General features: G+C 43.6%; 11 protein-coding genes and 1 non-coding gene across 12 annotated transcripts; 7 read left to right on the top strand and 5 right to left on the bottom strand.

Annotated features, from left to right (window-relative positions):
* Positions 1–311: 311 nt before the first annotated feature.
* Positions 312–715, top strand: L203_100169 (uncharacterized protein; the record flags this gene model as incomplete). Its single annotated transcript, XM_066209632.1, has 3 exons — positions 312–318; positions 373–638; positions 686–715. 3 exons carry the CDS (start codon positions 312–314, stop codon positions 713–715), a joined length of 303 nt encoding a protein of 100 aa, XP_066065729.1.
* Positions 716–1,255: 540 nt separating this feature from the next.
* On the bottom strand, positions 1,256–2,175 carry L203_100170 (40S ribosomal protein S17; the record flags this gene model as incomplete). Its single annotated transcript, XM_066209633.1, has 5 exons — positions 1,256–1,439; positions 1,494–1,584; positions 1,634–1,704; positions 1,918–2,000; positions 2,173–2,175. 5 exons carry the CDS (start codon positions 2,173–2,175, stop codon positions 1,256–1,258), a joined length of 432 nt encoding a protein of 143 aa, XP_066065730.1.
* A 2,796-nt stretch (positions 2,176–4,971) lies between these two features.
* On the top strand, positions 4,972–5,279 carry L203_100171 (uncharacterized protein; the record flags this gene model as incomplete). The annotated part of the gene is made up of 2 exons (XM_066209634.1): positions 4,972–5,186; positions 5,234–5,279. 2 exons carry the CDS (start codon positions 4,972–4,974, stop codon positions 5,277–5,279), a joined length of 261 nt encoding a protein of 86 aa, XP_066065731.1.
* A 1,427-nt stretch (positions 5,280–6,706) lies between these two features.
* L203_100172 (uncharacterized protein) lies at positions 6,707–7,205 on the top strand (the record flags this gene model as incomplete). The annotated part of the gene is made up of 3 exons (XM_066209635.1): positions 6,707–6,798; positions 6,852–7,002; positions 7,056–7,205. The coding sequence occupies 3 exons, from the start codon at positions 6,707–6,709 to the stop codon at positions 7,203–7,205; spliced, it is 393 nt and encodes a 130-aa protein (XP_066065732.1).
* Positions 7,206–7,504: 299 nt separating this feature from the next.
* L203_100173 (uncharacterized protein) lies at positions 7,505–9,277 on the bottom strand (the record flags this gene model as incomplete). The annotated part of the gene is made up of 6 exons (XM_066209636.1): positions 7,505–7,699; positions 7,748–7,930; positions 7,986–8,229; positions 8,298–8,384; positions 8,436–9,191; positions 9,243–9,277. 6 exons carry the CDS (start codon positions 9,275–9,277, stop codon positions 7,505–7,507), a joined length of 1,500 nt encoding a protein of 499 aa, XP_066065733.1.
* Positions 9,278–9,545: 268 nt separating this feature from the next.
* L203_100174 (uncharacterized protein) lies at positions 9,546–11,780 on the top strand (the record flags this gene model as incomplete). Its single annotated transcript, XM_066209637.1, has 9 exons — positions 9,546–9,663; positions 9,762–9,927; positions 9,982–10,137; positions 10,186–10,261; positions 10,308–10,430; positions 10,475–10,988; positions 11,039–11,148; positions 11,205–11,489; positions 11,553–11,780. 9 exons carry the CDS (start codon positions 9,546–9,548, stop codon positions 11,778–11,780), a joined length of 1,776 nt encoding a protein of 591 aa, XP_066065734.1.
* Positions 11,781–12,114: 334 nt separating this feature from the next.
* Positions 12,115–15,415, bottom strand: L203_100175 (uncharacterized protein; the record flags this gene model as incomplete). Its single annotated transcript, XM_066209638.1, has 6 exons — positions 12,115–12,232; positions 12,290–12,382; positions 12,442–12,630; positions 12,681–13,767; positions 13,818–15,345; positions 15,392–15,415. The coding sequence occupies 6 exons, from the start codon at positions 15,413–15,415 to the stop codon at positions 12,115–12,117; spliced, it is 3,039 nt and encodes a 1,012-aa protein (XP_066065735.1).
* Positions 15,416–16,409: 994 nt separating this feature from the next.
* On the top strand, positions 16,410–17,191 carry L203_100176 (uncharacterized protein; the record flags this gene model as incomplete). Its single annotated transcript, XM_066209639.1, has 3 exons — positions 16,410–16,815; positions 16,982–17,114; positions 17,176–17,191. The coding sequence occupies 3 exons, from the start codon at positions 16,410–16,412 to the stop codon at positions 17,189–17,191; spliced, it is 555 nt and encodes a 184-aa protein (XP_066065736.1).
* A 401-nt stretch (positions 17,192–17,592) lies between these two features.
* On the bottom strand, positions 17,593–21,298 carry L203_100177 (uncharacterized protein; the record flags this gene model as incomplete). Its single annotated transcript, XM_066209640.1, has 9 exons — positions 17,593–17,674; positions 17,735–17,904; positions 17,958–18,101; positions 18,153–18,226; positions 18,277–18,438; positions 18,484–18,764; positions 18,812–19,162; positions 19,210–19,280; positions 19,328–21,298. 9 exons carry the CDS (start codon positions 21,296–21,298, stop codon positions 17,593–17,595), a joined length of 3,306 nt encoding a protein of 1,101 aa, XP_066065737.1.
* Positions 21,299–24,152: 2,854 nt separating this feature from the next.
* Positions 24,153–24,241, top strand: L203_100178. Its single transcript has one exon. It is a non-coding gene; the product is annotated as a tRNA-Val (tRNA).
* Positions 24,242–25,170: 929 nt separating this feature from the next.
* Positions 25,171–25,982, top strand: L203_100179 (uncharacterized protein; the record flags this gene model as incomplete). Its single annotated transcript, XM_066209641.1, has 7 exons — positions 25,171–25,192; positions 25,248–25,295; positions 25,363–25,406; positions 25,476–25,582; positions 25,683–25,754; positions 25,805–25,886; positions 25,941–25,982. 7 exons carry the CDS (start codon positions 25,171–25,173, stop codon positions 25,980–25,982), a joined length of 417 nt encoding a protein of 138 aa, XP_066065738.1.
* A 695-nt stretch (positions 25,983–26,677) lies between these two features.
* On the bottom strand, positions 26,678–27,365 carry L203_100180 (uncharacterized protein; the record flags this gene model as incomplete). The annotated part of the gene is made up of 2 exons (XM_066209642.1): positions 26,678–27,202; positions 27,282–27,365. The coding sequence occupies 2 exons, from the start codon at positions 27,363–27,365 to the stop codon at positions 26,678–26,680; spliced, it is 609 nt and encodes a 202-aa protein (XP_066065739.1).
* Positions 27,366–27,459: the final 94 nt, after the last annotated feature.

The raw sequence follows: 27,459 nt of genomic DNA on the forward strand, positions 1-27,459 counted from the left end.
ACTAAGTTTTAACAAGGAAAAACGATGTCAAGAAAAGAATGGCCAGAGCGGCCATTCGAACTAAACTGAAGCAACGCATTAAACTAGCTTTTGGCTTGGTGAGTCGCTTGAAAGAGCCACCAACTGGCAATTACGAAAATATACAGTATACTATGAAAACTTTTGTAAAACAGAAAATTACTCCAGGGCGCAGATCTGGACACTTCAAACAGTCCATTTAAAAACTTGCATTTGGCTCTCTTTCCTCATTTCTGAAATCTTTACTTCAACATACTCTACGTTTCTAACGGCAAACCAAAAAAGGATACATTATGACAAGTGAGCAGGTAATATAGCTCCTATAGTTGGATAAAAGCTAAAACCATGGTCCAGCCAATGACACGGTTGAAGAACCACCTACCGCTTCATCCTCAACGGCACCTCAGCCCATCCCAGTCAATCCCACAAAACTCGCCAAAAACCCTCGTCTTCCAGCGACCATGATCACCTCCGGAGGACAAGTCCAACCTTCTCAGAAAAACAAAAAGAATTCACAAATGTCGAAAAAGAAGAGAGCGAAATTGGAAAAGGGTAGAGAAAAGGCTGTTGAATTGAGCAGTAAATTAGAGGTTAAGATGAAGGAAAGAGAGGGAAGAAAGGTGAGTCGTATGATGTGGAAAAGTACTGAAGAATTTTGCAGGAGAAGAGACAGAAAGCAAAGAGGGCATGGGAATAGAATCGCCGTTTGGCAAAAATATAAATCTTTTAGATAAAAAACCAGCTCACTATCGAGCATAAATTGTACGATAGATTAGCAATTCTCGTTTTGTATTCAAAGCGACATGTATTATCATTCAACATATTTAATCAAGTATTACAAAGTTTTGCCGGAGATATACTGTCACATTCTCCAAATCACTTGGAACTCTTGTGGTCGCTTCATTCTTGTTTGGATAAATGGTCAAAAAAGCTGATATGAAGAGCATGAACTGCTGGTTCACTCCAGGTTTGTCAAGGTGGGACATTGGGTCGTTAAGCGTCACATTTCAAGAGTTGCAATGACGAAAATTGGATTTCAAGGCAGGTCAGCGAGTCCGTAATTCAAAGAGATGTACAGAGATTAATTTTCAGCGATTCTGGAACACTAAATTGCAGCTTCGCTCCGCATCCATCATATACTCGGAAGTGCTTAATGGCTCCAGCTCTTGTATCCACTTGTTACCCAGTGAGTTGTTCAATGAATCATGGTCTCATCACGCTACAAATTCCCAGGAACTCAAGTACGGTTTGCACCAGGGACGAACCTGCCCTTCCTCTCTCGGGGAGCAGCGGCGGAAACGTTGACGACATTGACGGAAAGGTCGTCGAAACCAAGGGATTTAAGTAGGTCCTTGGTCTCGCCATCGACCTCAAGGGGAGTCTCATCAGAAGAGGCCAGAGCAGAGACTTCGGGGACGTATCTACGCGAATGTTATTATGAAACCAAATATCATGAAGCTAGTAGTCGGACGTACTGATCCTTTCGCTCCCTCTCCTCTTCCTGCAGCCTGAAAGAAATACCTCGCACAGGACCTTTTTGAATTCGCTTCATCAAGTGAGTGGTAACTGCAGTTCATTAGCACAACATCTCAAAGTGATTATAATCAAAACGCACAGCCAGCGATCTTGTTCCTCAACCTCTTGGATGGGACAGTAGCAACTTCATCGAGAATTCGCTTGTTGGTGCTGAGCAGAATGTCAGCCAAATGTTGCCAGTGACCCATTGCTTCGTTTCCTCCAGCATGTCCACCTTTCTCTAAATCCCATAAAACAGACGTTCAGTTCCTTTAAGCGCATAGCTCATAACTCTCTGTAAATTTCGCCATCTTTGACTCCTCCGGTTTCACCAATAGTTGCTCTTCCAAGTCCTTCTCACGTTATTGGAAAATGTATACTCACTGAAAGTCGAGAGTGAGACGGGGGTAGTATCGCTCGATGAGAACTCGAGAAGATCGCTTCACGGTCTTAGTCCTGACTCGGCCCTGTTATCCATTACATCCATCCAAAAGCCCCAGTTTGGTTTAGTATTTGACAAGTTGGAAGATGTAAAATCAAAGCGAAAATGTGGTTGAGAGAGGTTTGAACGTTCAAAAACGCGGGAGAAGAGACAAAGGATCAGCGAATAATATGGAAAGTCAATGAGACATTGCTTACCATGATGAAGAGTTCCTACAAAGAGTTAGTTTTGAAGCTGGAAATGGTTTCAATGATTTCGTGGATCACTTCGAGCAATCCATGCGGGATCAAAAGCGGGAAAAACTTGTTTACTCATGAAAACTCCGAGAGTGGTGGACCTATTAACGCCGATGGTCCCGTCGTTAGGTAAAGGAGATTTTCTCCTACTCTACCTGTAATCCGATTTTTTCTTTCTCTTTGTACATTCAACAACTATACACCTGGGGAAATTCAACTTTTGCAAAATTTTGCCTTACCTCCTCTGAAGACAATGCTTAACAGGGTGACAAATCATAGGTTGAATTCTCTGAATCTCCAAACCGAACTCTGACCATTATGTGCTATGACAATTTCAGTATTAAATTGTACAAAGGTCACAATAGTCATTTTAACGATAAAAGAGTATCACCAATCTGTTGAAGGCAGCTATCGCTCCAAAACAGCATTTGTGCTACCAATCCAAGGCTGAAAATCACAATTGTAGATCCTTCATGCACCAGAAGATACCATCACTCAGCGGACTCATACAACGTTTACTCAGTGCAACGTTAGGGATGCAAGAGTTTAGTGTCAAGTTCATTGCGGTGTTAAGTAGGTGTTATGCGCCAGGCAACTAGTATTGACAACATGAGCTCTCAACGATAACAGAATGAAAGACCAATTACGGCATTCAACGATCCAAGAGACGTGGAGTATACACAGACCATGATTATAATCACTCGAGCTGCTAAACAGGCTGAAGACTTCCAAACGGGACTTCCCTTGTACTCGAACTAGTATGGCTAACGTTGGCAGTGGCCTGATGACCATTTCAAACACAATCTCTTTCAATGACTTGTTATATCAACAAAGGGATTATCTCATGTTGATATTCGTGATGGGACAAGAAATCACAGTTACCTACAATGTTTTCTCTGTTTGAGTTAGATTGGGTCTGTTGTGCAAACTTGCCAATGTCTCTCTAACCAGAAGTACCTCTGACACTAGCAGCAGCAAGATGTAAACCCATCTATCAACACCAGTTTGACAACGTCCGATGAGCTTAGTCACTGGTCTTCATGATCCCTACCGGCCTGCATCATGATTGCAACAAAGACAACGGCGACTACAGGGATTATGTGAAAAATTCGAATATTTTAGCATTCTTGACAGACTACGCCAAGAGAAGATAATCCAAAAGTATGTGTGTCTGAGTGCTAAATTTACCTAGCTTTGTTGGATAAGAAAGATTGAATTAGGATTTCTTCTCATCGATCATCACTATAGATGTTCAAGACAACATCTTGTATATGTTGCACATTTCAAGAGCAGATCTTTGAGCTTCAGAAGCTATTCCATAAAATCTATCATTTAAAAGGTGTCACAAAACATGTAAGGTTAACTTATAACTGTTTGATGGAAATTTCAAACTGATGATTGGGACAAGGGCGACAGTGCTTAAACATATCCATCTCATTTCTTTCTTCTGGCTTTTGTGCCAACTTGAGTGCCTGCAGAGATCAACGCATGGGTTGTTGACCAGCTCAATCTGTTTCCTGGCTTCCAAGACGTTGTTTATAGCTATGGAAAGAGTTTACCAGCCTGCATTCCATTCACGTTAAACTCATTGGAAAGCGTATGCCATTTGAAGTTAATGCTTATCGACACCGAATCTTGACTTGGACAGGTAACGAATAGTTAATAGCCTCATAATACTCGTTGTGTTTTTCTGAAGTGCAAAGTATATCCTCAAACCACAACCCTGTGCCCACTATCAATTCTTGCAAACGGTCATCTACGGCTCTTAGCTTAATACACTTACAACGTCAGGAGAAACACAACCTTTTCATGAAACAATAACTGTACGTAAATGAAAGACTTTGTAGTATACGCTACAACACATGCCGTATTAGTAAACGTTTGTGTACTATCGGCGCGTTTCATCTTTATACACCAATTCCATGCTGTCGTACACCTTTTACAATACAGCTCGAAACGTATTGGGAAAACGGTCTTTAATTCAAGGGTTTCCGGGCAGGAAGCTTGCTGCTAATTATTTGAATTAGAAAAACTGTCTAATAGTCTTTAGGTGGATAGGAATAACCAGTCATTACTACCAACATCCTCAAACCGCCTTTAATTGAATATGGTCAAGGCGCTCAGCTGGAAACTAAAGGCAATAACCCATGGTAGCGGATGGCAAGATTTTAGGCGCTGCTTTTTACACACAAATATTTGTATAATTGCGAAACGAGGTCAGTCTACAAAATTTCTCAAAAGAATCCAAATCTGACTAAATCCCTGATAGAAAAATCTTGTCGAATATAAACACTCTTTGCCCTTTATCGAATCCCTCTTTTCTATCCTGCATGAGTTTTTCTCTTCCAGTCTGTGTTCTACAGATTGGTCGAAAAAGGGGCTAGTTGGGCATTAAGACATGGAAGGGATACATGGGGATTGTAATGTTTATCTTTTCTCAATCGCAATATTTTTTCGCCTTCTGATCCTAGAACATCAAGTGACAAACCATTTCCTTAAAAGGGCTAAACAAGAAAATGGTTAGGATTTGTTGAGGCTCATATAATTTTCATCTGCATAGAGATTTATCCAGCTCACGGCATGGGTATCCTAGACCTCTAAAAAGCAGCCTCTACAGTGGGTCACTGGAGATTTGAATGATTGGCAAGACTGTTTTCTTCAGGCAAAACCACATTCGTCTTTACATCGAAAGAGACAAAAAACTCTCAGCTCATCAACACTCACTAGAACCACTGCTCTACGCAACACTTGAGATTAGAAATGTTGGCCCAACTCATTGTCGCTCTTTTCGCTGCTCCTGCTGATCCTGTAAACCATAATGCTTCGTCTTTCAACATGACTCTTGGTTGTAGCGCTGCATACATCATTTCCACTCTCAACTCTGCTGTTCTTAGTGTTGCCTCCAACAAGACCAGCACAACTGTCGATAACGGTACTGTAGACTCTGATTCTGACGGCAGTAACCATTCCGGCCGGTAGGTCCTCCGATTGCTTTCTTGATTCTCTTCACTCGTTGCTACAGTGCCACATTTTACACTGTCACTGGCGAGTCAGGCGCTTGCGGCTGAAAAAACACCGACGACGAGCTTGTCGTTACCCTCAACTGACCTCCGTACCAAAAGGACCACGACGGTTTCTCCACCAAATGCAGTTCCAATGCTGTTACCACCAACCAGCAGATCAGTATCATCTGTCACCTTTGCTTGATCTTTGTTAACATTGTCGACAGAACGGCAAGACCTTCACTGCCAAGGTGGTTGACGAGTGCCCTGAGTGCAACGAAGGCTCTCTCGACATGTTTCCTTTCCTCTTTGGCCAGCTCAACGACAACGGTTACAATGAGGAAGTGTTCTCCATCTCATGGCACTCTGACAGCAATCGGGCGTCTGTATTATCCTTTCTCGATATTGATCATTGCAACCTCGATACTCATCAAACCATAGTCGTGCCGCCTGGAGCGCTCGCAATCTTTCCGGGCGTTTCTGTCTTTTTCCATTTCGTAAAGCCATATCGTTTCATAGGTGTGTTTGATGTATACCGCGAGTTTTTGTTTCACTGACTAGAATCGTCTGACCTGGAGCGTCTTGCTGTCTTCTCAACACCCATACAACGTACGTAAAGAAGGTATTTTCCTAACCACATGTATTGTGTATTGGAAGACAAAATCAACTTTGAAACCAAATTAGAAAAAAGAAGAAAAGGATTATTAATCCTTCGGTGATTCGGTGTCGGAGAAAAAATAAAAAAAATTAAAGGAGAAGAATCCATTGAAACACTTTCGGTTCGGCAATAAAATAAAAAAATTAAAATCCAAAAAAGCCGGAGACCCCTTCGCTTTTAAACAGGAGTTTGAGCAATTTCAATTGTTTATTTCTCCATCCTTACGATAAAATTTCCAACCCTTGCGGTCTAAGTCCTTCTTTTCAAGGCAGTCGGGGCCAAATGCCGTTTGGCTTTCCGAACCCACCGCTCTGGGCTCGGCATTCCTTGGATTCCGGCTAGAAAAATAGGGAAAGGATAATGTAAGGTCGTTCCGAGATTCACTGACGTCTTCTGCAAGCACACAATTGATATCTTTGTCACTCGGTGACTCCGCTGTGGCCCTGCAAATGCCAAAGGTTACGTTTCTAATCAAGATCTCGACAAAATGGGGTATGTTTCCAGAGCAGACGAAAGAATGTCATGAAATAATCGCTACCTCTCGTCTATCACCGGCGCTTGGCTGTCTACACGAACGTTGGCAAGTCTGTCGGCAAAAGAGGACAGAGATGAGACAGGGGCACTAGGAGTTATCTCCAGCATGTTCTGGACCCGATAGTAAACAGAGGGGATGGCCTCAAAAAAATCTTTTCAAAGAGAGAAATGTGGTCTCCAAAAGGTATAAAAGGAGGCTGGTCTGGCTGTTTATCAAGTCCAACAAATCATCAAGAAAAGGTCTACACCAACAACACTCTTTGTAAATACACCAGCCAAAACACAACTCAAAATCGACAAGATGTTTACCAAACTTGCTATCGCTCTCTTTGCTGCCTCTGCCGTCATTGCCGCTCCTACTTCTAGTAAGCGTGACGGCCAATTCTCTGGCAAGTAAGTCATTGTGGTGTCTTGGTACTGGGGTTCTTTTCTGACATTTTTTCTAGGGCTACCTACTATGCCGTTGGCCTGGGTGCTTGTGGCAACACAAACTCCGACTCAGAAATGGTCGTCGCTCTGAATGCCGATCAATACGGTTCTATTGCCAGTGGCCTAAGCAGCGCCTGTGGAAAGACCGTGACCATCACCAACACCCAAGTGAGTCTAATCCATTCTGCTATTCCCCATGAATAGTAGCTAACAATCATTAGAATGGCAACCAAGCCACTGCCACTGTCGTTGACAAGTGCCCAGGATGTGCCCATGGTTCCCTTGACATGTCTCCAACATTGTTTGGAAAGCTCAGCAATGACAACCTCGGCCAAGGAGTCTTCCCCATCTCTTGGGACTTCAGTGATTAAGTGGTTATTAATTTCTTGTACCATTCTTGTACAAGTTGTACCATCTTCATCTTGATAGACTCAATTAGAATCTACTTAAGCTGCCTGGTGCACTATTAGTTGTATTTTTGTTGAGTAATTTTGTTATTGTGGTACTGGTACCGACTTGTATTTTAATACAAAAAAATGCTCGATGCATCACTAGAATTTGCATTCATTATTCTCGACATATTAATTATTGCCCTTGCATTTGAATCAAACACCCTATACGTTTTTCAAAGTCTTCCGCTCTCCTTTCCGAATGCTTCCAACTTGAGGTATCAATGCCAGTCAACTCGCAATTCTCTGTCAATCTCTCCGAATCCTTTAAAATAGCTCTTGAAAAAGTCAATGTAATAGCGGACGTCTCTGGAGCCAGCAGTCTCGCGGATAGAGTGCATAGATAACTGACAAAGTCCAACATCGATGGTTCGAACATGAGTGGAAAGGTGTGGGCCAACAGTCGAGCCGCAAGTCTAATAACCAAGTTAGCGTAGCTAATGAAGTATTTTACAGCTACAAACAGAATCATTCCGAACCTCAAACTCTTGTAAAGGAACATTGGCCTTTTTTGCTACCCGTCTGATAAGAAATGTAGTCGGTCCATTAGAAGTGTAATGTTGATTAGCATTGGTTTTGATTACAACGCCGCCGTTCATCTTGGGCGCATGGTTAGATTCGTAACGGTTTTCGTAGTTGGGATGGATCTTTTAAGAAAAAAAATCAGACATGATGTGGGACTGGCAAAAGATGATAACGTACAGCATGGCCCATATCGGCACTGATTAAAAAGCTTTTGGCCAGCATCTCATAGAAGCCGCCGTCACCATAGGTTCCAGTCTTTGTAATGAGCTCTACAAATCCAGGCAGAAGGTTGGATTTTGCTCCCTGATGAGAGACTGAACCAACTTCCTCATTGTCAAAGAGAATGACGCATCGGATGTTTGGCTCGTCTTGGGCGTCCGGAAGGGAGACTGCTTCAATCAATGCTTCAATAGTTGAGAATCTGTAACTAGGCATGAGCGACAGATAAAAGTGTGCAATACTGAGCGCAATAACTTGAAGATAACGTACGAAGTCATGAGATTATCGATACGAGGGGAAAAGATGAATTCATTGGCGAGGCCACCGACTGTAGATGGTTGAACGTCATAGAGCGATCTGCCATTGTATTAGCTCAGCGCATGCAAATGAATGAATCGACAAGCACACAGCTCAAAGTCTTGAATATCTACCACCTCGCAACCTAGTTCATCCGCAAGTACAGCCAACAACAGAGAGTGGTGTCTTTGCTCCATGTTGGACACATTCAGCCCATCCCCCTTGCCAGATGATGCACAGGCAGTATCCTGAGGCATAGTCTTGCCAGAATGAGTCCTCTTCATAGCCGCAGACCCTACTTGGACAGACTCATTCAGCATTTCCTCCACCAATCCTGCAATGGGTTGAAAGTCTGTCTCCTTGTTGAACTTGAAAGAATCATTGGCAGTCCTGTCGAGATGAATGGCCAGAGTAGGGATGCGCAGGATGGGTCGGTCAATCTTCACAAGCTTGCAGATATATTTGGGATCATCCTTTTGATGAGCCTCACGATTGATAATAATCACCCGTCCCGCCAGAGAGAGGTCTCGGTCATACCATGAATGCCAGATGCCTCCGCCATAGAGCTCGACTGCAACCTGAAGATATCCGGCTTTTGTTTTTTTGCTTACAGGACGAACCTTCAGACAAGGAGAATCAAGATGGCCCACAGCAAAAGAGATGGCAGTCTGCGGAATGGCATTGGCGGGGAGGGTGAACGCTACAAGAGAAGACTGGTTCCGAGTATAATAGTATTTCCCTCCAGGTTTCAGGTGGGGCGTAGGATCCCGTTCAGAGATAGGAATAAAGCCGGAGACAAAAAGTCGATTTGTCAAGCGAGCGACCGCATGAAATGGTGTTGGTGCTTCTGTCACAAAGTTGCAAAAGCTATCACGATTTATCAGTGGGAATGGAAAGAAAGAATCAAAAGATAAATACTTGACAGCGTCTTGAGGAGGATTCAAAAGTTTCATTGTCATTGTTTTCTAATATTTTTTTTCCTTGTCTAATTAAAAGATAATAAATGGAAGGATTGGTTGGCAAAAGATAACAGTAAACGGATCAAGATAAACTAAAATGTTACGTAATGAATGCATTATCTTAGTTCCTGAAATTTAACCATACTTTCTGATATTAGACGCGTTTTTTTCTTTTTGATTTTGTTAAAGAACCACATTTTATCTTTTTAAGAGAAAAATATCAAGATAAGCGAGGAAAAAAAGGAGGTTGGGCATTCCTGCCATGCGCCTGCTGTGTTTGGTGCTCCTTTTGCCAGCTGTGCTGACAGCGAAATCTGGCCACTCGCCCAAGTGTCTGGTTTCTGGAACGGAAAAGCCCATCAACGACGCGTTCTCGTCTGGTATGTTTCCATGTCCTGTTATCATGTAGCGAGCTAACGTTTGCGAATGCTTTGTCGTTGATTGTGGTTACATGGCGGGTGCTATTGCGGTTATACAGGAGGCGAAGGTACGGTTGTGAGCTTGTGTCCGGGTTCGGTACATCGATTGAATTCTTCGATTGTCTTCACATCCCCGCGCCAAACATTGACCACCTTGGGTAATCTAAAAGACGGAGAAAGGGCCATGCTGGTGGTTGAAGGGGAAGAACTTGCTTCTGCAATTAGGTGCGTTTTGTTGGATAGTCTGTTAGACTACAGTTAATTGCCATCAATCTACAGAGCCGATTGTCAACAGTGTTCTTTTGCTGTCATACGGTCGCTAATAATAGACGGGAACAGACCGCAATTGCTGAGAGTACCGAAAGGTGATGCATTGGTGGAAATAGGTAATGCTGAAAGTCAAACGGTGAGAGACTGTCGATTGTACGAGCCCAGGTATGTCTGTTGCTTGTTGGTTTCCGAAAAGATTTGAACATGTGATAGAGGATGGAGTGCTTTGCATTACAGAGAGGGAGATATGAAGCAGTGCAAATCTGGACATGTTGCCGACAATGAAATTGTTAATCCTGTTCGTCTTTGAAGAGAAAATTGTTGATACGTTACAGGGACCATGTGGAGAGGAGTGGGATGACGAGTATGATGGTATGGATGAAGTCAATCCTCTTTGGGGAAATCCTAGGGCGGACGGCATAAGTCTGGCATGCAAAGATTCTATCGTGGAGCGAAACGTATGTGTGTTTTTTCCGTTGATGTCATCTGATCATTGTTGTAGATTGTGTATGATACAACCGACGGTGCCATTGTGCTTTTCGGCTCTGCAAACTCTAAAGTCAAGCATAACCACATTTACTCTCGTACCCGAGTGGTTTTAGGTGGTATCAATCTTGTGGACTATGAACCATGGGGTGGGGACTACACAGGCGTCTCTGTGCATCACAATCACCTACATGCCGTAGGACGATATTTCAAAGTTGGTATCGTGATTGGTCCTGCAAGCTGGTCCGATGACACGGAAAGCGTTGTTCATTCTGCCAGTGTCACTGATAATTCTTTTTCGGGAGGGTATTGGGGATATGGGATTGTTGTTTCTTCAGCAAGAGACTTTACAGTTTTGAAGAATAAAATTGTATGGGACGGACAAGAAGGCGAGGCAAAGTTTGGAGGTGTACTCGGTAGTCGATGTCCCAAGGCTCCAGAGAATGGGAAACCTACTGCTTTCCTCATCAACCGCGGTTCGGCCAAAGGGACATTCCAGGAGGATATGATTAACGGAGAAGTTCAACATAGTAAGTGCATCGTGCTTTATAACGTTACATCCGGTATAATCATGAACCAGTCATCTGCCTGAATCCGGATGATCGACCATACAAGCCTTGGCGATTTCGCGATTCCTCTGCAGCCATTTCCGCAAATCAAGAGAAATCTCCTCATTATGAGACCACGTTTGTAGGTCTCTGAATTCTCTTTTTTATTCTTGAGGATTGTAATGAATGTCTATGTAGGACTCGAGAATAGCAGAAGCCTTAGTCTCCTATCAAATGTCCCTATTGAGCTCTATCAACTCTGTCACTTCCAAACTCGACTTACTGTCCGATCCTTCTAGCCATCTAGAAAGGATCAATGCTGAGCAAATAGATGGCAAGAAAGAAACTAATGGAAACCGTGACATTGATGCGTTGAGCACCAAAATTGAGGAACTGGAAAGAGGAGAAAGGAGATTGAAAAAAACTTTGGATGGATTGAAAATTGATTTTGAAGTATTATCTGGGCAATTGAAGAACAATGTTGTACGTTGATACGCTTAATCTTTATATGTGTAGATTTTGACTGACAAATGCCTTCAAATCAAGGATGAAAGTAAGCCGGTAATAGAGAAAATATTCTTATATGGACAGACATTCTTGCTTGGTATCACTCCACTTTCTTCATCACAGCAAAAAATCTTGAATCGTTCATTAGGTGGCTATTCTTTCTTAGAGTTTTTTGGAGCTCTGTTAGGTGTTGGAACAATCGGAATGACTGGTATTGGGTTAATGCAGCGTTGGAAACGACGGATAAAAAGTACAAAAGTGTACTGAATCATTTCCATATTGTAGAGTGCAATGTTATAAACAAATTTTTCAAACACTGTTGACGCTGATTGTCTCATTACATCTGATAATGAAGTTACGCCAATTTTGCATTCTATACAAGTAATTGTGCGGCACTTTACAGCACAAGATAAACATCTATCGGTCGCATTGGGAACTACAAATCTCACAGGATCAAGGTAATTTGACTAATTGCAGCAGATCCAAGCCGAAACATATAAACATCGAGAGATAGAATACACTAAGTGTTAAAGACTCTGACAACTCGAAAGCCCAAATGAAAACTAAGAAAAGATAGAGAAAAACTGAGTTAATCACCTACTTAGGTGGGATAGGTAAGGCTGGTAGGGATAATGACGTGTCCGTCCCCTCTAACAAGGAAGATTGGGAGAATTGTACCAGCTTGGAGTGAAGGTTCTGCAGCTGCCATAACCTCTTGGCTAAGTGGTGATGCCAAGTCAACAGAATGGCAGTCTCCTCATGATCAACCGACTCACCATCGCACTTCGTTGTGGCTTGCTGGAGTTTCTCCATAATATACCAGATGTTTCGCTCCCCCTTCTGCATTCCTTGTGAAATTCTTACCATAACTAATGATTAGACATTGATTAGCTTTTACCTTGACTCTTGATCTGAAACTGTGATTTACAAAGTAATAAGTGGTAGATTGACCGTGGAAGTGTACTGGTGCGCATATTTTGCTGGCTGCTCCGCGCTGAGTCCAGGAAGCAGGAGACGATGAACGATTGGGAACGGAGCCACAGGTTCAACATCATTATAAGATGGGATAGGAGGCATAAAAAAGGAGTAAGATATTTGTTCGACACTAATGATACTCCTGCATTGCATTGTCAGTAGACAGATCTTAATAAGAGAAAAGTAAATCACCAAATGCAAGTATCTCCAACATCCAGTGTCCAAAACATCCTCTGTTCCTGCTGGAATCCTGTGCCTGATATGGCAGTAGACAACGATGGCAAGTATTCATATGGGCCTGATCCTGTTGAATCAGCAGACATCCGTTTTCTGTGTAGAGGTCTGGCGAGAGGGCCTTTTCCAACTGAAGATGTCCGCTGTCTCCTCACGGGTCCCCCGTCAGTCGAAGGCAGGGGATTCTCTCCATTAACTGGAGACATGAGTGGATTGCTATATCCGGAAGGACGTCCGGAGTGGTAACCAAAGTAGTCTGCCGATTGGTTTATAGGGCTTGAAGGAGTGGAGGGTAACTTGACGTTGGTGGTATGGGGTGTCATAGGCAACATGCCAAACCTTTGCTGAGGAGTATTAGGCAGACTATTACATCTTGACCCAGGTCTGCTTGTCGAAACGTTGATAGTTGACCACCTTTTCTCATCCTTAACACAGCGTTCCTTGACAGTATCCTGGCTGCATGACAACCAAAAGCTTCCCATTTTGTTGTCTTTCACAAATGGTTCTATCACATCAGGTTTGTACAGCTCAAATGCCACTTTCTGTAGCTGAGATACAAGATCTCCAGCAAGTTCACCTTGAGGCACAGAGAGCGGTGTTTCAGCGATGTGACCATTCATTCCAACAGCGTCAGCATCGGTCTCGATCCGTCGGATGATAAGGACGGGCGAAGTCACACCAGTTTGGAGAGATTGCAGTACGACAGTAGAATTATATCGAATAGAAGGCGTCACAGTGTTAAGAGACATAATGTTGGCCGGTGGACTCGGCCAATCGGGATGAGGCGGAGGCTTGCCAGAGAAACCAGAGGGAAGGTTAGGGTCAACCAAGTAAATGATCCAAGATTCCCACATGGCGCCATCTGCTTTGAATCCCCTAAAGACACCTTGGTTTGGCAGCTGAGGGGGACGAGCACCTGTGATGGGCTTTCCATCTGAGCCAGACATCCTAGTAAAGTCCTGGACTACGGAGAGATAGCGGGTCGAAGTGGTCTGCGACTTGATACGGTTGAAGAGCGCGATAGTAGAGCCATGACTGATAGTCACTATGAGCGGTATCAGCATAAGAATAATGATTTTCGGTTGGAAGACTAACGCTCTCCGCTTTTGGCGGTAGACCTCTTTTTGCTTGGCTTACTAATAATCTTGATATCCTTGCTCTCAAAGACTCCAATAACATCGTTATCAGAGATATCTTGTACAGATTCTTTTGCGATACCCAGTCCGTTTAGCCTGGCGAACTTGTTCAAGGGTGCTTTGATAGTAATTAACGCTTTCACGTCCTTTCTTTTGGGATCATTGTCACTAATGTGCAAATTTTTGCCCGCAACACTTCCAAAAAATGGCTTGTCCTTGGCTTTGATACCTTGATGATTCAACTTATCATCGATGTTTACACCATCAAGTTTAGTCCAGCTGATGGGCGCGTCTTTGACTGGGGATTCACCGGATAAGCTGATATTAACTCTTGGAGGCTGGAGAGGAGACGTGGGGCAGCCATCCGGGTTTACAGACCACCAACTATGACCTATGAGCATTGCCTGAGGATGAGGACATAAAAACCTCTTCTCAGTACCATAACTTTTCTGGCCAACCTTGGGGCTCATCACCATTACCTTCCTTTCTCCCATTGCCAGTCGATTAGTAGCATGGACATAATGTTTGATTAGTAAGTCTATGCTGGCGACAGATTCACTACAGCTTTGGGAAGAGGACAATTGACGAAGTGGCGATGTTATAGAGGGGCGTTTTGCTAATGAATTCTGATGGGCGAAATCGATAGCAGGCTGACAGTCATTGTTAGATCCGCCAGATGGCAAAGCCCGGGCAATGGGTGTCGTCCAGTTTTCTAGAGCGTTTCCGCTGCTATTCCAGCTATCTGTTATTTCTTGCGATGCCAAAGAAGAAGTCGAGGACGCTCTACTGCCCATCATCAAATCACCAAAACTTTTAGTTGGCTTCAACGGCTGACAGTGTCCTAATTCAGAAGGAGAGATAGTCCCAAGTTCAGGCTGCGGCTGTTGGCTCTGTAATTGATCTTGAGATTGATGAAAGAAGTTGTTTTGTGGCAGCATGACCGGTTGATAAAGGCCAGACATAAGTGGCTGTGTTTTATTGATATCACTTTGCTGGGGTGAAAAAGTAGTGGAAGCATTCTGAGGAAGCACAGAGAGGGAGCTGTTTTGATCATGGGTGTTGAAGGCCCATGGCTGGCCAGACGGGTCCGAAGGAAAGGCGCTAGACGCTATGAAGCCATTGTCCAGGTTAGATCTCGGATCGATGTTCATCCCTAGCGAAGAATTGGAGAGCGCCGAGGGCGGCTGGTTTTGCGACGCAAAAAACTCTGTCGTATCAAGGGCTAGCGAAGGCCGAGGATTGTAGAGGAGAGGAAGTATGCCCTCTTGGTTATTACCATCAAGATGAACACTACCCATCTCAAGGTTGTTGGGCTCGTTGATAACACCTTCTAGCCCCGACTGGAAATCACCAGTGTAGAAAGGAGGCTGAGAGACTCCCATCAAGTCCAACATACCCTGTCCATACCCTTGTATAAAGTCGGCATGTTTCTTTTCTTCATCCTCGCCCCATTTGAACTGCCTCAAGTTCAGAACTTGTCCACCGTACTAAGCATATGTCAGAATCACTCCTTCTGACAATTTGCCAACTCACTCCTTGATTCCATTGATATGTCATGCTGTTCTCAAGTCCCGCACTAGGAATAGTTGGTAGATGGGAGATTGATTTGAATTTCCTCCTACTAGATTGCAATTTGGCTAGTTGATCTTGAGCTAAAGCACATTGTATACAGAGGTTGGAAGACAGTTTGAAAACGTTGATGTTGAATGTAGACCGAGATGATAAGAGTTGTTGTTGAGATGCATGATTATGGGTTTGAAGGATGCAGAATGGGAATGAAAATTCGAGTGAAAGACAGACATCGTTAGTATCTATATTAGTTTGGTTTGAGTGAGAGATAAACAATGATAATCAAGCGCTTTGTCAAATGCAGACATCAGGACTACTAATGTCGAACCAGCCCTCGCCTCAAACTTGTACTGATATAGGTGTGTCCGCTGTAATCCAGCCTGCAACCCAATGACAAAGCACCCGGACAACAGATTGCACCACCTTCCTAATAGCAGTAGATGAGGAGGGGGTTTTGATTGGTTTCTTAGTCTCCTAAAGTCGACGAGATGCCATGAAGAGATCAAAATTGAAGAAAAGCAAGAAGATCAAGAAGGCAAAAGCCCAAAAGACCTCTTTACCGTTTTCATTTGGGCTGGCAAGCACAACACACTATGCTCACCCTCCATCCTTCCCTTGTGAAGCTGTTATCGTTGCGGTGCTCACTGTCATCACAAAGCACCACTTCAAACGATTATCGCTCTCCTGCAGAGACAGAGGTACACTTTCTAACCCACGAAAGATGTGTACACCAGCCTTGACAAAGGGGCAGAGTCCAATGAGTCTTGTCAAAGGTAACTAAACCATCCAAAAGAAACACAATATCTTCACAACACGAAAAACCTGTACTCACCTTTCGATAAGCAAACGTGAGACTGAACAAATGTCAAGAGTCGAATCCTTTCAACGGAGGATTACAAACCTGTCAGCACGCGGCTGTGTGTAACTTGTCTTTTCCAGAGGCAAGACAACGCTGCTTCTGGCACCGGTATTTGGGTAAAAAATGAGTCGACCCAGGTCTACACCCACAACGCGGAAAGCTGAGACAAGGGACTCCTATCGCGCGCAGCGGGATGAACAACAACCAGTGGCAATGGATTCGAATACCACTAGACAAAAAACCTGTCAGCTTCCCGTTGCCCCAACGAGCCATCCTCCTGATAGCAGTCCTCTGCCGGCAAACGTGCCCGTCAATGATATCCACCATCGTTACTTTCTCCCGACACAACTCACATCCTTCGTGGGTCTCTTTCCCAGTGCTACCGCGACGGGAGCGGGATGTTGTGGAGACAAAAAAGGAAGAGAAAAGGAAAAAGATGAAAAGAGAAAATCATTACTTTACAATCTTTTCTTGGGCGAAGACGACGACCGGGCCAACGGCGGAGTGCGACGCAAATCCAGGCACGGCCGTACCTGAAAATGAATTCTAGTAGACATTTCTTTTTTATTACAAAAATCTTTTAATTCTTTCTTTCTTCTTTCTCTCTTGAAATTATTTCAACGAGCAATCCCAACCGCATGGAACTAGGAAAGAAACTTGAGCACCTACGGTCTTAAGAGGCGATAGCGAGCAAGGCCATGGAACGGGAAGCGGGAATCCTCTGAAATTGGGAATACAATGTAAAATCTCTGGACGAGTTGTTCAACTGCACTCTTATCCTGCAAAGTGGCTTGGATGGCGGCTGGTTGGATCTGGTGATGGAGTAAAGTATGTAAAATAACGGGCGTCGTCGAGCTTTTCCGCCTTGCACTCACGCCCTTGTTCGTAGAAATACAAGTCTCTGAGAGTTGCATCCCAATCCGTCAGTCCCGAGGCGGCCCATTTCATAAAAGTCTTTAAGCTCAAGCTTGGTAATTGTTTCCTATTCCATCAATATTAGGTCCTCATAGGTTGCTCCAACGACCAGTTGCCTTTCTTGTGGATAGGCCATGCGAACCAAGCATTTATAGTTGCGGGAACACACTTTTGGTACACGGCATCTAGAGTCTTTTGTCCTTTTGAAGCTTTTTCTGCATGGGCGCAGTGCACATTCAAGCTGAATTTGTCTTGGCAATTCATTAATAGGTACGGGAAATGATAAAAGATATGTGAAGAGATTCAACCGCTTCTATGTAGTTGTCGGTAAGAGGGTCAGAAGAGACAACAACAGAATTGATATTTCGGGCATTTGGAGCCAAACAATAAGCTAGAAAGAGAAAATACCCGAACCTCTCCTTCTTCCACCGCCGAATGGGTGACAAACGGCTGCACTCACAAATAGACCGACACTACCATATCCCAGTCAGCAAACAACAGCTTCTATCCGCCGGCAATCTTTTAGCACTCACGTAAGCCCGATGGCTACGGACACGAGTTGTTCTGCGACGGAAAACCCATCACTGTAGGCAGTGGAACTTCCACTGGAAGATTCTGCAGCAAAGTTGAAAATACCCCCGTTTGACAAACCAGAAGGAAGTTGGAAGAGAATGCCGGTAACGGTCACAGGGAAAGAAGAGCCCTGTTTGAAGCGTCAGCATGAAAAAACAAATCGTCCACAACGTTTTCACCAACATTTGAAAATCGTCCATAGGTATTGCCTAGAGCACCGACGACAAAACTGCCTATAGCAGATGTCATGTCGGACCGGCCAGGAAAGGCCTGAGATGCATAGTGGTTACTTGTCCAGCCGGCGCAAGAGATAAGAACCATGATGGGCTGCACAAACAGTTTCAGTCTTTGCAATAGCCCTGTGTCGTGTGTACTTACAAGCTCTTTGGCCCAGAAAGGTTGCTGATTTTTGAGAGATAAAGCAAGTGAAGCTCCAGGGACAGAGAAAAAGTCTGTTATCACGCATAAGTGTGGTTTTTGGACGTATTAGTGTTTAACATACACCACCAACCAGAAGGAGTGACCATATACCAAGGCACTCCACTATGATGCGTGTATGCGCATGTATAGTCGCTTGCGTTGATCACATCATGGTGAGTAATCTTGGCATAGAGGACAGCTCCGATAGAGATGCCAAACCCAAGGAAGAGTGAGTATATAACACCTAAACCGGTTCAGCCTTAGGTTCGATAAGTATCAATGGACTCACTATAACCAATTCTTACAGCTCCAGCCGTAATGTTCCTTGAAGCCAATTCTAAAGCACCACACAATACAATATAACCAGGAAGAATGAGCACTACACCACCTGACACCAATGCGGTATAACAGAAAACTTGAGTAGACGCTAGAGCAGCCGATACAAATGAAATCACAGTAGCAATGGTGATCTCAAACACATTGGAAAACATGTCGTTACGGGCGGCCAACATCTGAACAGCAACAAGAATCAAACCAAGGGGCATAGCCATGAAAGCATCCACAAAAGAGCTATAAATGTCAACGTTAGGTCACACATTGAGGAAAGATATACGTACCCATGGAAACCAGATATAGAAAAGATGCCCGAACAAATCGCGCCAATGATCAATGTTTGCCACCAGGTGTAGTATACTGGGGTGGTCATCAAAACATCTAAATCTTTGCTTGCCTGATCGACCGACATCTTGTCATGTACAACATTCCAATACAAGTGATGCGTGGCTTGTAGCTTGCCTAGATCAAGACCGGTAGATTGTTTTAAAAATTTAGTCTCGGACGTATGGGTGGCATCATCGCCAAAAGAAATGAGCATTGTATTGGGAAGATAGACTACCTGGCAATTGAGTTCGAGTACTTTCGCGGTTGCTTGTATCTGGGTTTCTAGACGATGAGAAGGTGAGCCAAACCTGGGAACAAAATTCAGCAAAGACAGACCACTCATAGAAGAACATACATCATCAAAGCACGAGCCAATTTGAGTAAGAATTGCTGCCTTGCCAAGATGGCAGCTACATGTTGGATAATCTAAATATATATATAAGTGTCATCTTGAGAAGAACAAGTTTACTTACAAAAATTTCTTGCTTCTTTCTAGCCTCTCTAGCCTTCTTTCTCTTCTTTTTTTCAGCTTCCCACTCTTTTCTCTTCTTCTCCTCTTCGGTTAGATGAAGTTTACTGTTCAAATAATCCGACCCAGCCTTCTCAGGTGGCGTCCGCACAAATGGAGTCATACCAGCTGCTAACCATTTTTCTGCGTTTTTGATACTCTTACTGCTACCTTTAACGGCAGCCATAGGCAGATGTGCAAGGTTCTCAAGATGTAAGGCAGATCTCCGTTTATTCTTGGAAAATGTTAGGCTGCTGTCGTTGACACTGGCATTACGAATGCCAATGAGGTCATCGCTTGATTTGGCTCTCTTGTGTTCGAAAGAGCTGTCTTGTCTTGGAGACGCGCCATCACGCAAGATGGTGGTACTGGAGTGGTTAGATGCAGGCCGCGATCCCATGCAAGAATCAGCTCGAGAGCTAGGGCGAGATGGAGGGCGCCAAGGGTTCTTCATTGATTCTGTCCTTTGATCGGAATCGACATCAGGCATAGAGTACCTACTAAGTTGATAGCCTGGTCTCTTGGCAGCAGGTGCAAGAGTAGAGGCTGCTGGTGTCGCAGCTCCGGCAATATTCTGAGTATTTTGTAGGAGAGCGCCAAATACACCCGCGCCATTCTTAGCAGCATTTGGTCGAGCGTACTGCCATTGATCTTTGACTTTTTGAAGAAAGCCTATATGGCCCGGCGAACCAGACTTATCGTCTTTTCCCATCAAACTGGCCTGTTGATCAAAATCGGGACCTTGAGATGATTTTGGCGAAGCAAAATCAGCATGTTTAGCTGAAGCGATATCGGCGGAAGGCTCATTGTGATAAGTCACATCTTGTAGCCCGCTATGTCGCTTGCCAGCGTTCATCCATCCGTTTCGATCCTTGTAAAGCGCTTTTCGTTCTTCGTCTGATGAGTATTCATTCTCAGATTCCCGAAGTGAACTGGCAGCAGAGGTGGTACCTGAATATTGACCCTGTCGTTGCCCATAAAGTGCTAGTAGAGTGGAGAGAATAGACGCTCCGCCGGGTGCTGCTCCGCCCGTGCCATGCGCTGACGCCAATCTAGGCTCAAAATGCCTTGTTGTGAAGATGTCTGGAGAGGCACGTTCATCTCTTTCTTCGTTGTTTTTTTCAGGATCCAAACTGTTCTGCCGAGTCGTTTCTTCTGACGCTAAAGAAAAAGCATTCTTGGCGGTACCTGCGCCTCTCACCCTCCTCCTCAACACACCCCATTTTCCGGTATGCGCTCGCACAAGATCTCTAGCTGCATCGGTTTCATTCTGATCTTGCCTTATGGCCGGTATGTTAGGTAGTCCATCTGTTTCATCTGGACCGATAAAAGTTGGTACATGATCCCGCATACCATTGTCAATAAGGTGTTGCTCATAGTTGGTTTCACTTGAAGCGTGTCTCTGTTTCTCTGATCTTTCATTTATCGGAGAGCTATCGTCGTTCCTGTAATCATAATCTTCCTCTTCATGTGTCGTCAAAGTGTCACTTTCGCTACCCTGCCTGCTCAGCTGACTGAGCGGCCTTCTCCCGCCCACTGCACTTGTATGTCGTCCGTCCATTGTATGTCTATGGCGTTCCAAGGCATCACGAAACTCTTTAATATTAGAAGAATCGAGAGTGTGAGGTAACGGAGAGGCAGGCTCGATGGGGTGTAGCTGAACGATATGCGAATCTGAGGTCCATTGAACACGTCGAGGTGTCTTTGTGCCGGGACCTGCCGGAATTGCGTCGGAAGATTGCGCGTTATTCAGCACGGGACAAGGAGATGTACTGGTAGATCCAAAAGTTTGAATATGGGGAGGAATTGAAGGATTAGAGCCAACACTGCCTGACGTGGAGTTGCCGACATTTTCGTCTTCCGCAGCTGGGAAGATATGAAGGGCAGGCGTAGACGTACCAGTCGATGCTTGGAACGGATTATCTGGTATGGACATTCTATCGTATGCGTGCTAGGTGGAAATCGTCCCGGGACCAGTACGAACCAATATAGAGCTGAGATAACTTGCAAGGTTCCTTCTTAGTCAATGGTGTTGATCGTCAGAATGGCAAATTATCTGGAATATCCTAGATGTCAACAAAGTAATATCGAAATTTGCCAACAAGTCTAAGAGGTTGTTGCAAGTCGTAGATGAAAACAAAAGGCGAGATAAATCTACAGATAACGCAACCTGGAATCCCTAAGTATGAAGTCAATTGTTTCTCAGTACACAAGGGGTACAGACCAGCATCACTCACAGATAAACGTTTCGATGGGCTAGAGATGTAACAGACCCTACTTTACTTGTACAGTGTGTATTGCCCCTAATTCGCAGATCGCAGTTAGCAAAAAGTACAGCTGTCCAGATGCCGCTTGTAAACCTACCCAATCTTCACTAATAGATGTCGAACGTAGATGTCGCTTTATAGATGCTAGCCGCTGTAGATATACCCTCTCAGATCGTCCATATACCCCGCTACGCCTAGGTAAATTCAAAGAAATTTCAGTGAACCGGCAAGATAAGCCGAAGTCAGGAGAGAAAAAAAAAGCGTTCCAAGTTTCTGCTGTGGCCTGCCAGCTAAAGAGGTGGAGAATGCTATGCAGTTATTGGAAGAAGTGTCGTTACAAGTAAAAAGAAAAAAGAAGAAACTTGTTATAAACACAAATGAGGAGTACTTTTGTATAAAAAAAATGAAATGAACAACGTATATAAATCAAAGATTGCGGAGCAAAAAATGCCAAAACGGGGTTCTCCGTTGACCAGATTTCCTCCCTTAATCTTTTCATCATAAGTAGATGGCGATGCACTTCTGACTCTTCTGGTCTCACTTGGATTGTTGTCCCTGCTCTGTCACAGAGAATGGCCTTGCAGTGGTATGCCTTGCATGCACATCCGAGCGCCGTCATTGCCCTCATAGTGAATACCGTATCAGCCTATGGAAGCTGCTGCCACCTTGAAGAGCGCCGCCGACCGCTGTAGTCACCAAGGGCCATTCCTCAAACATTCTTGTCTTGTCTCGTTGAAAAGATTAGTGAAAAAAAGTATAAAGATAAAAGTATGAAGATAAAAGAGAAATCCGAGGTATCTCTGTTTCAATGCCATTTTGAAAAGTTGAGAAAAACAGAGATCGCCGCTTATTGCCGAGTTTATTGTCAATTTATTTATTTCTGGCTTTTCTCTGTTTAAAACTTGATCATTCTTTTCTTTTCATTATTTTGATCATACCCGGTGAATGTGCTTGACTGCCAGAAATGATTTTCCTTTGAATGGCTCTAAGGCAAGCTGCATACAAGCCAAAAGCGCATAGTGCGGCGAAGAGTCGAATACCTTAGGCTGGTGTTGTCGATGGAAAGCCTCCAAGTCACTTCTTGGTTTCTATTTATTTATCTGACGAATCCTTCTGTACACGTTATGACAATTAAGATGACGTTGGTGCTGATTCAATCAACACGAAAAGGTTGCCATTGAGGTGAGCTTGCCTTCGTCTTTGGAATAGCTAGGAATTAACTGACATTATCTGTACAAGTTTGAGTCGCAATCAGAAAACTTTTTGGACTTGACCCGGCTGATGACTCGGCTTCACATCGATAATTATCGTTTATGAAGCTAAATTCTTGCCGTTTGTTGATGAGGGATCTGTTCCTTGTTCCAAACCATTTCGATTCATGTCCCTTGGTGGCTGAGGCTCTCTTTCGTCTATGATGTCGTACTCTCAGAAAAATATCATGGCTTAGATTGCAAAAATCAAGTTTACAGCCCACTCAACTCGTCTCTCATCTCGCTGCGAATATCTCGAGCCAATTCTACGAAACCATGGCTTTTGTCTTTGATGAGCATGAAGCCAGACCCTGCCACCCATCGTCCATTCGACTGCCAATGGTTGTGGAGGTCGGTCACTCACGGCAAAGAGGATTGTTGGAACAACTCGATGCGTTTTGAAGTTTCTTATTCAAAATAGTCTATCTCATTTTGATTGTTCATGTCGCTGCTTTATATTGCAATGCCGTTGATCAAACTAATAATCGCTGAATTTCTTTACTCAATAAGATGTGTTTCTATCACATACCTTATCAAAAAGCCCTCGGTATATGCGCCAAATTGCCAAATGTTTGACGTACCGTTGCCATTAGCCTACGGAGTTATTGCTCGAGATATGGAGCAATCACATCGTTACAGCCTCCAAAAATCGGATAGGTCTCTCAATAAGATGTGTCAGAAAACTATGCTATTTGTCAGAGCGAATTCTATTCGACCTGGGACGAACTGTCAAAGTTGAAATTGGCTTGTTTATAATCCGACTTTTAGCCGTAAGACATTGTCTCTTTTCTCCAATTGCCAAAAGAAAAAGGATCATCGTCGCATTGATAGTTACCAAGAGACTCACTCTGCATAGATTGAATCTTTCTTGGGAATGGATAAGAGTCATCGTTACCAAGAAATATCCATTTAAGCATAGAGATTGAAAGTGCCCAACAGATTATTATCAGGATTAGGGCAAGACTTGTACTGGAGAGGGTAGAGCTTGGGACGAAATGGGCTTTGCTGAGATTGTCTGGTTGAACTGGATGAAGACAGCTTTTGAGTTCATTCTCCAAATATCTCTGTACTAATAATACTCTATCTGTCTCTCAAAGCTCATGGATATACTCCTGTAACTGAAAGGCGCAAGACTAGCATGACATTGCAAAGATGAAAAGGAGTAGTTATGCAGGATGTTTTGAAATGTCAATGATCTATATATATATTGCTATAATTGGAAATGATACAAGTATATAGTGATGAATATACTCCAATCATATTATTAGTTGAAGGCCACGTGATGGAGTTGGTCACCATACCTGTCTAACATCTATTTGGTGTCTTCACAGGAGGTCGGCGGTTCGATCCCGCCCGGGGTCACTTTTTGCAATTTTTTCATGGTCTCTTTTATTTTGCTTGAACTCAAATTTGAACGAAAGTATAAGGGTTACAGAGATGTCGACAAAGATGGAAATCACTGCGTAATGGTATATGCTTGAACATTTGAATTCTACATCCAATTTTATATGCAAAGTATATGCGAGTAACATTGTGAATGTTGACAAATTGTATAGTAGCTTTGTTTGTCAGTTACGATTATCAGAGGGCATTGTTGGGCATCTCTATCTTCTTCATTGACGTATTCAGGACGGGGCTGCTAATTAGGAGAACATATTTGTTCACTACTAATCTCTAATCACTCGGCGAGATTATATCATTATAACTAGTCAATCTTTGCAGTCGAATGATAGACTAAAATATCTGTTAGCCCTTTGGATTGATGCTTAGAGTGACTCTCCTTACATTTGGTTATCTAAGTATATAAGTATTCCGTCTAACGATTGTCGAGTCTTGAGAGTCCAGATGTTGAGGAGCATAAAAGCAGCTTATCAAATCAGTTCGTTTCTAGAGTTTGGCTTATGGTTGTGATTCCTTGGTGAGCGAGACAATTTGAATCCACAAAATATAGTTGATATTTCATTTCTCGAGCTGCTTTTGGCAAAAGAAGATAGCGGCGGTGAATAATTGAGGAAAAGATGAGGAATGGCTACCATATCAGCTTTTGACTACTTCCAAGATGAATTTCTGCTGGATTACGATGAAATGCAAAATGTTGAAATCATGTTGGCCACATTAAAGTCTCAAAGTAAGTCGCGCGCCTATTACCTCTTTGCGCCTAAAAGAGCATTTACCCATTAGGCGAGAATGATTAGGCACGCGTTGCTGTGAACTTGATTAATATACCTTTTCTATCTATCAAAGTTGCCATCTGTTCTTTCGCCTTTTCTTTTTCTTTTCCACCTTGCAAAATGTGGTTGAGTGATGCGCAAAGTTGGTACAAGGACGCAAAGATGGCTTGCCAAATAGAGTACTGACAACATATTAGAGATTGGTATCGCCTTAGTGGCTTTTGGGATATTCTTTCAGTTTCTAGGTATATCATCATGCAACTGCCAATGCTTTGGCCAGACATTTTGGCAAAGGGACTGACTCTTTGCCAGGCATAATGCTCTTCTTTGACGGACCATTTCTTGCCCTAGGAAATGTCAGTCACGTTTCAATACTTGACTGATCGGCCAATCTGACAGTGCGGCTACTGACGACCTGCCTGTAGATCCTCTTCCTTTCAGGCTTACCATTAATAATTGGTCCAACGAAAACATTCTATTTCTTTTCAAGGCGGGAAAAGTGGAGAGGCACACTCTGCTTCTTTGGTGGGATGTGAGTTCAACTTTTGCTCTTTCAGAAATCGTGACATGTACGCCATCAAGAAGACTACCACCTTAAATGATACAACTGGCAGCAAGCTGATGATGTCAAGATTTCTCGTCTTCTTCAAACATCCCATCATTGGGATCATCATCGAGTTTATTGGATTTGTCGGTTTGTTTGGGTGCGTCCTCTGATTTGATCTATAAATACCCGCTAAAGGCAAACATACAGATCTTTTTTCCCTGTCATACTTCAAGCACTTCGACAAACACCATTCATTGGGCATATCCTAAGCCTGCCTTATATCCGAGGGGTAAGCTTTACTTTCTTCGAATGAGAGATTCAACAAAGTAATTGCCGAGCACAGGCTGCAGACAGATTAGCTGGTGTCAGACAAAGTGCAGTTTGAACAGTGGCAGCTCACAAAAGCTGACAGGAGATCGGAAGCCTGTAAGGTTTTGGCATACAGAAAGCGCATGCACTTTATTCGCGAAAAGAAGGAACGGAATTTTGAAATGCTAAGGTTTTTGGCCGGGACAAACATGGCCATGTAGCGCAACGTCGAGAGCGAAGCTGAGCCATAACAAGAGGTCAACCTATTTGTTATTCCCATAATACTCAGCCTAGAGAATCAATGGACAGAGGAATGGTATTCAAACCAGGACGGCACTACGTATCCGCTCAACTCGAACCAATCATCCTTTCTTTTAGAAGACTGGTAAGAATGAGTAAACGAGGTTTGGCACGTTTGGACATCATTTATAGACCGTATACATGAAGAACCAAATTACAGACAACTGAAACTGAAAGCAGACGTAAGACAAAGGATGTCTATTGACAATGATAGTATGTTTTCTAACAAGCTGAATAGCGCATGTATTAGGTTGTAAAAGTCGTAAGGTATAGATACGACAGCTGCAGCCGAAAAGGCGAAAGGCTCAGCTAGCGTATAGCAGGCAAAATTCTGATCGTATGCAACAAGTTGCCAATGACCATGACTTTTCTCGAACGATACTAGTCATTGAGCTCGATTGTCCATGTTTTCTCAAAACTGAGAAAACAATTGCCAACCACCATACAACATAATCCGCCTACACACTAGTGTTATCGGTCCTGTTGCTTGAAACCGCTCCACTGGTCTTTCTGATCTTGTGCCCAGAGAGGCCTAAAAGCATCGTCTTCAAAACCTCCAATGTCCTTTGGGCTGGCCTGGATTGGTAAAACAGCCGCATGGTAAGGCCGTTCTCCATGCCCTATCCCTTCGCTACTCCTAGACAGCTCTTTCTGTTGATGTTGACTGGGATATGCGAGATTAGAAACAGGCGTTGGCTGACGGGGGGTGAGGCTGGACATGTTGGGCATAGGAATGGACCATCCTTGTTCGCCACTTTGTCTTTGGCGGTCATTCGCCTCCACAGCCAATACATTTTCTGGTTGCACAACCTGGGTCTTCACCATAGACAAAGCAGGAAACAAAAAGCCGGTAGGCGGCGGAGTGCTCCAAGACGAAGCAGGAGCTGGAGGCGGCATGCCAACGCCATTGGAAGCTATAGCTGTTGTAGCAGCAGGAGGAGTGGGACGACAGTGTGGGTGCGACACTGAATTGCTGAGCGTTTGAGAAAGCTTGACCTATTTAAACAGACATTAGGATATTAGAAGAAACCATGACAACTTGCTGCACGTTCGATTAGGAAAAAAATCCACCCACATGTAAATCTCTCAAGTCGTTTCCCTGCTGCCCTGCATGTAGATTGCCAGATAGAGTAGCTATAAGGTCTTCCATGCTGGCCATCTTTTTGCAGCAGCCGGGAATTCTTGTTTGGAAAAAGATAAAGAAAGAAAAAGAAAGAGTTAAACAAAATATAAAAGAGATGGAAGATTTGAGT

This window comes from Cryptococcus depauperatus, chromosome 1 (genome assembly GCF_001720195.1).
Source record: "Cryptococcus depauperatus CBS 7841 chromosome 1, complete sequence".
NCBI lineage: Eukaryota > Fungi > Basidiomycota > Tremellomycetes > Tremellales > Cryptococcaceae > Cryptococcus > Cryptococcus depauperatus.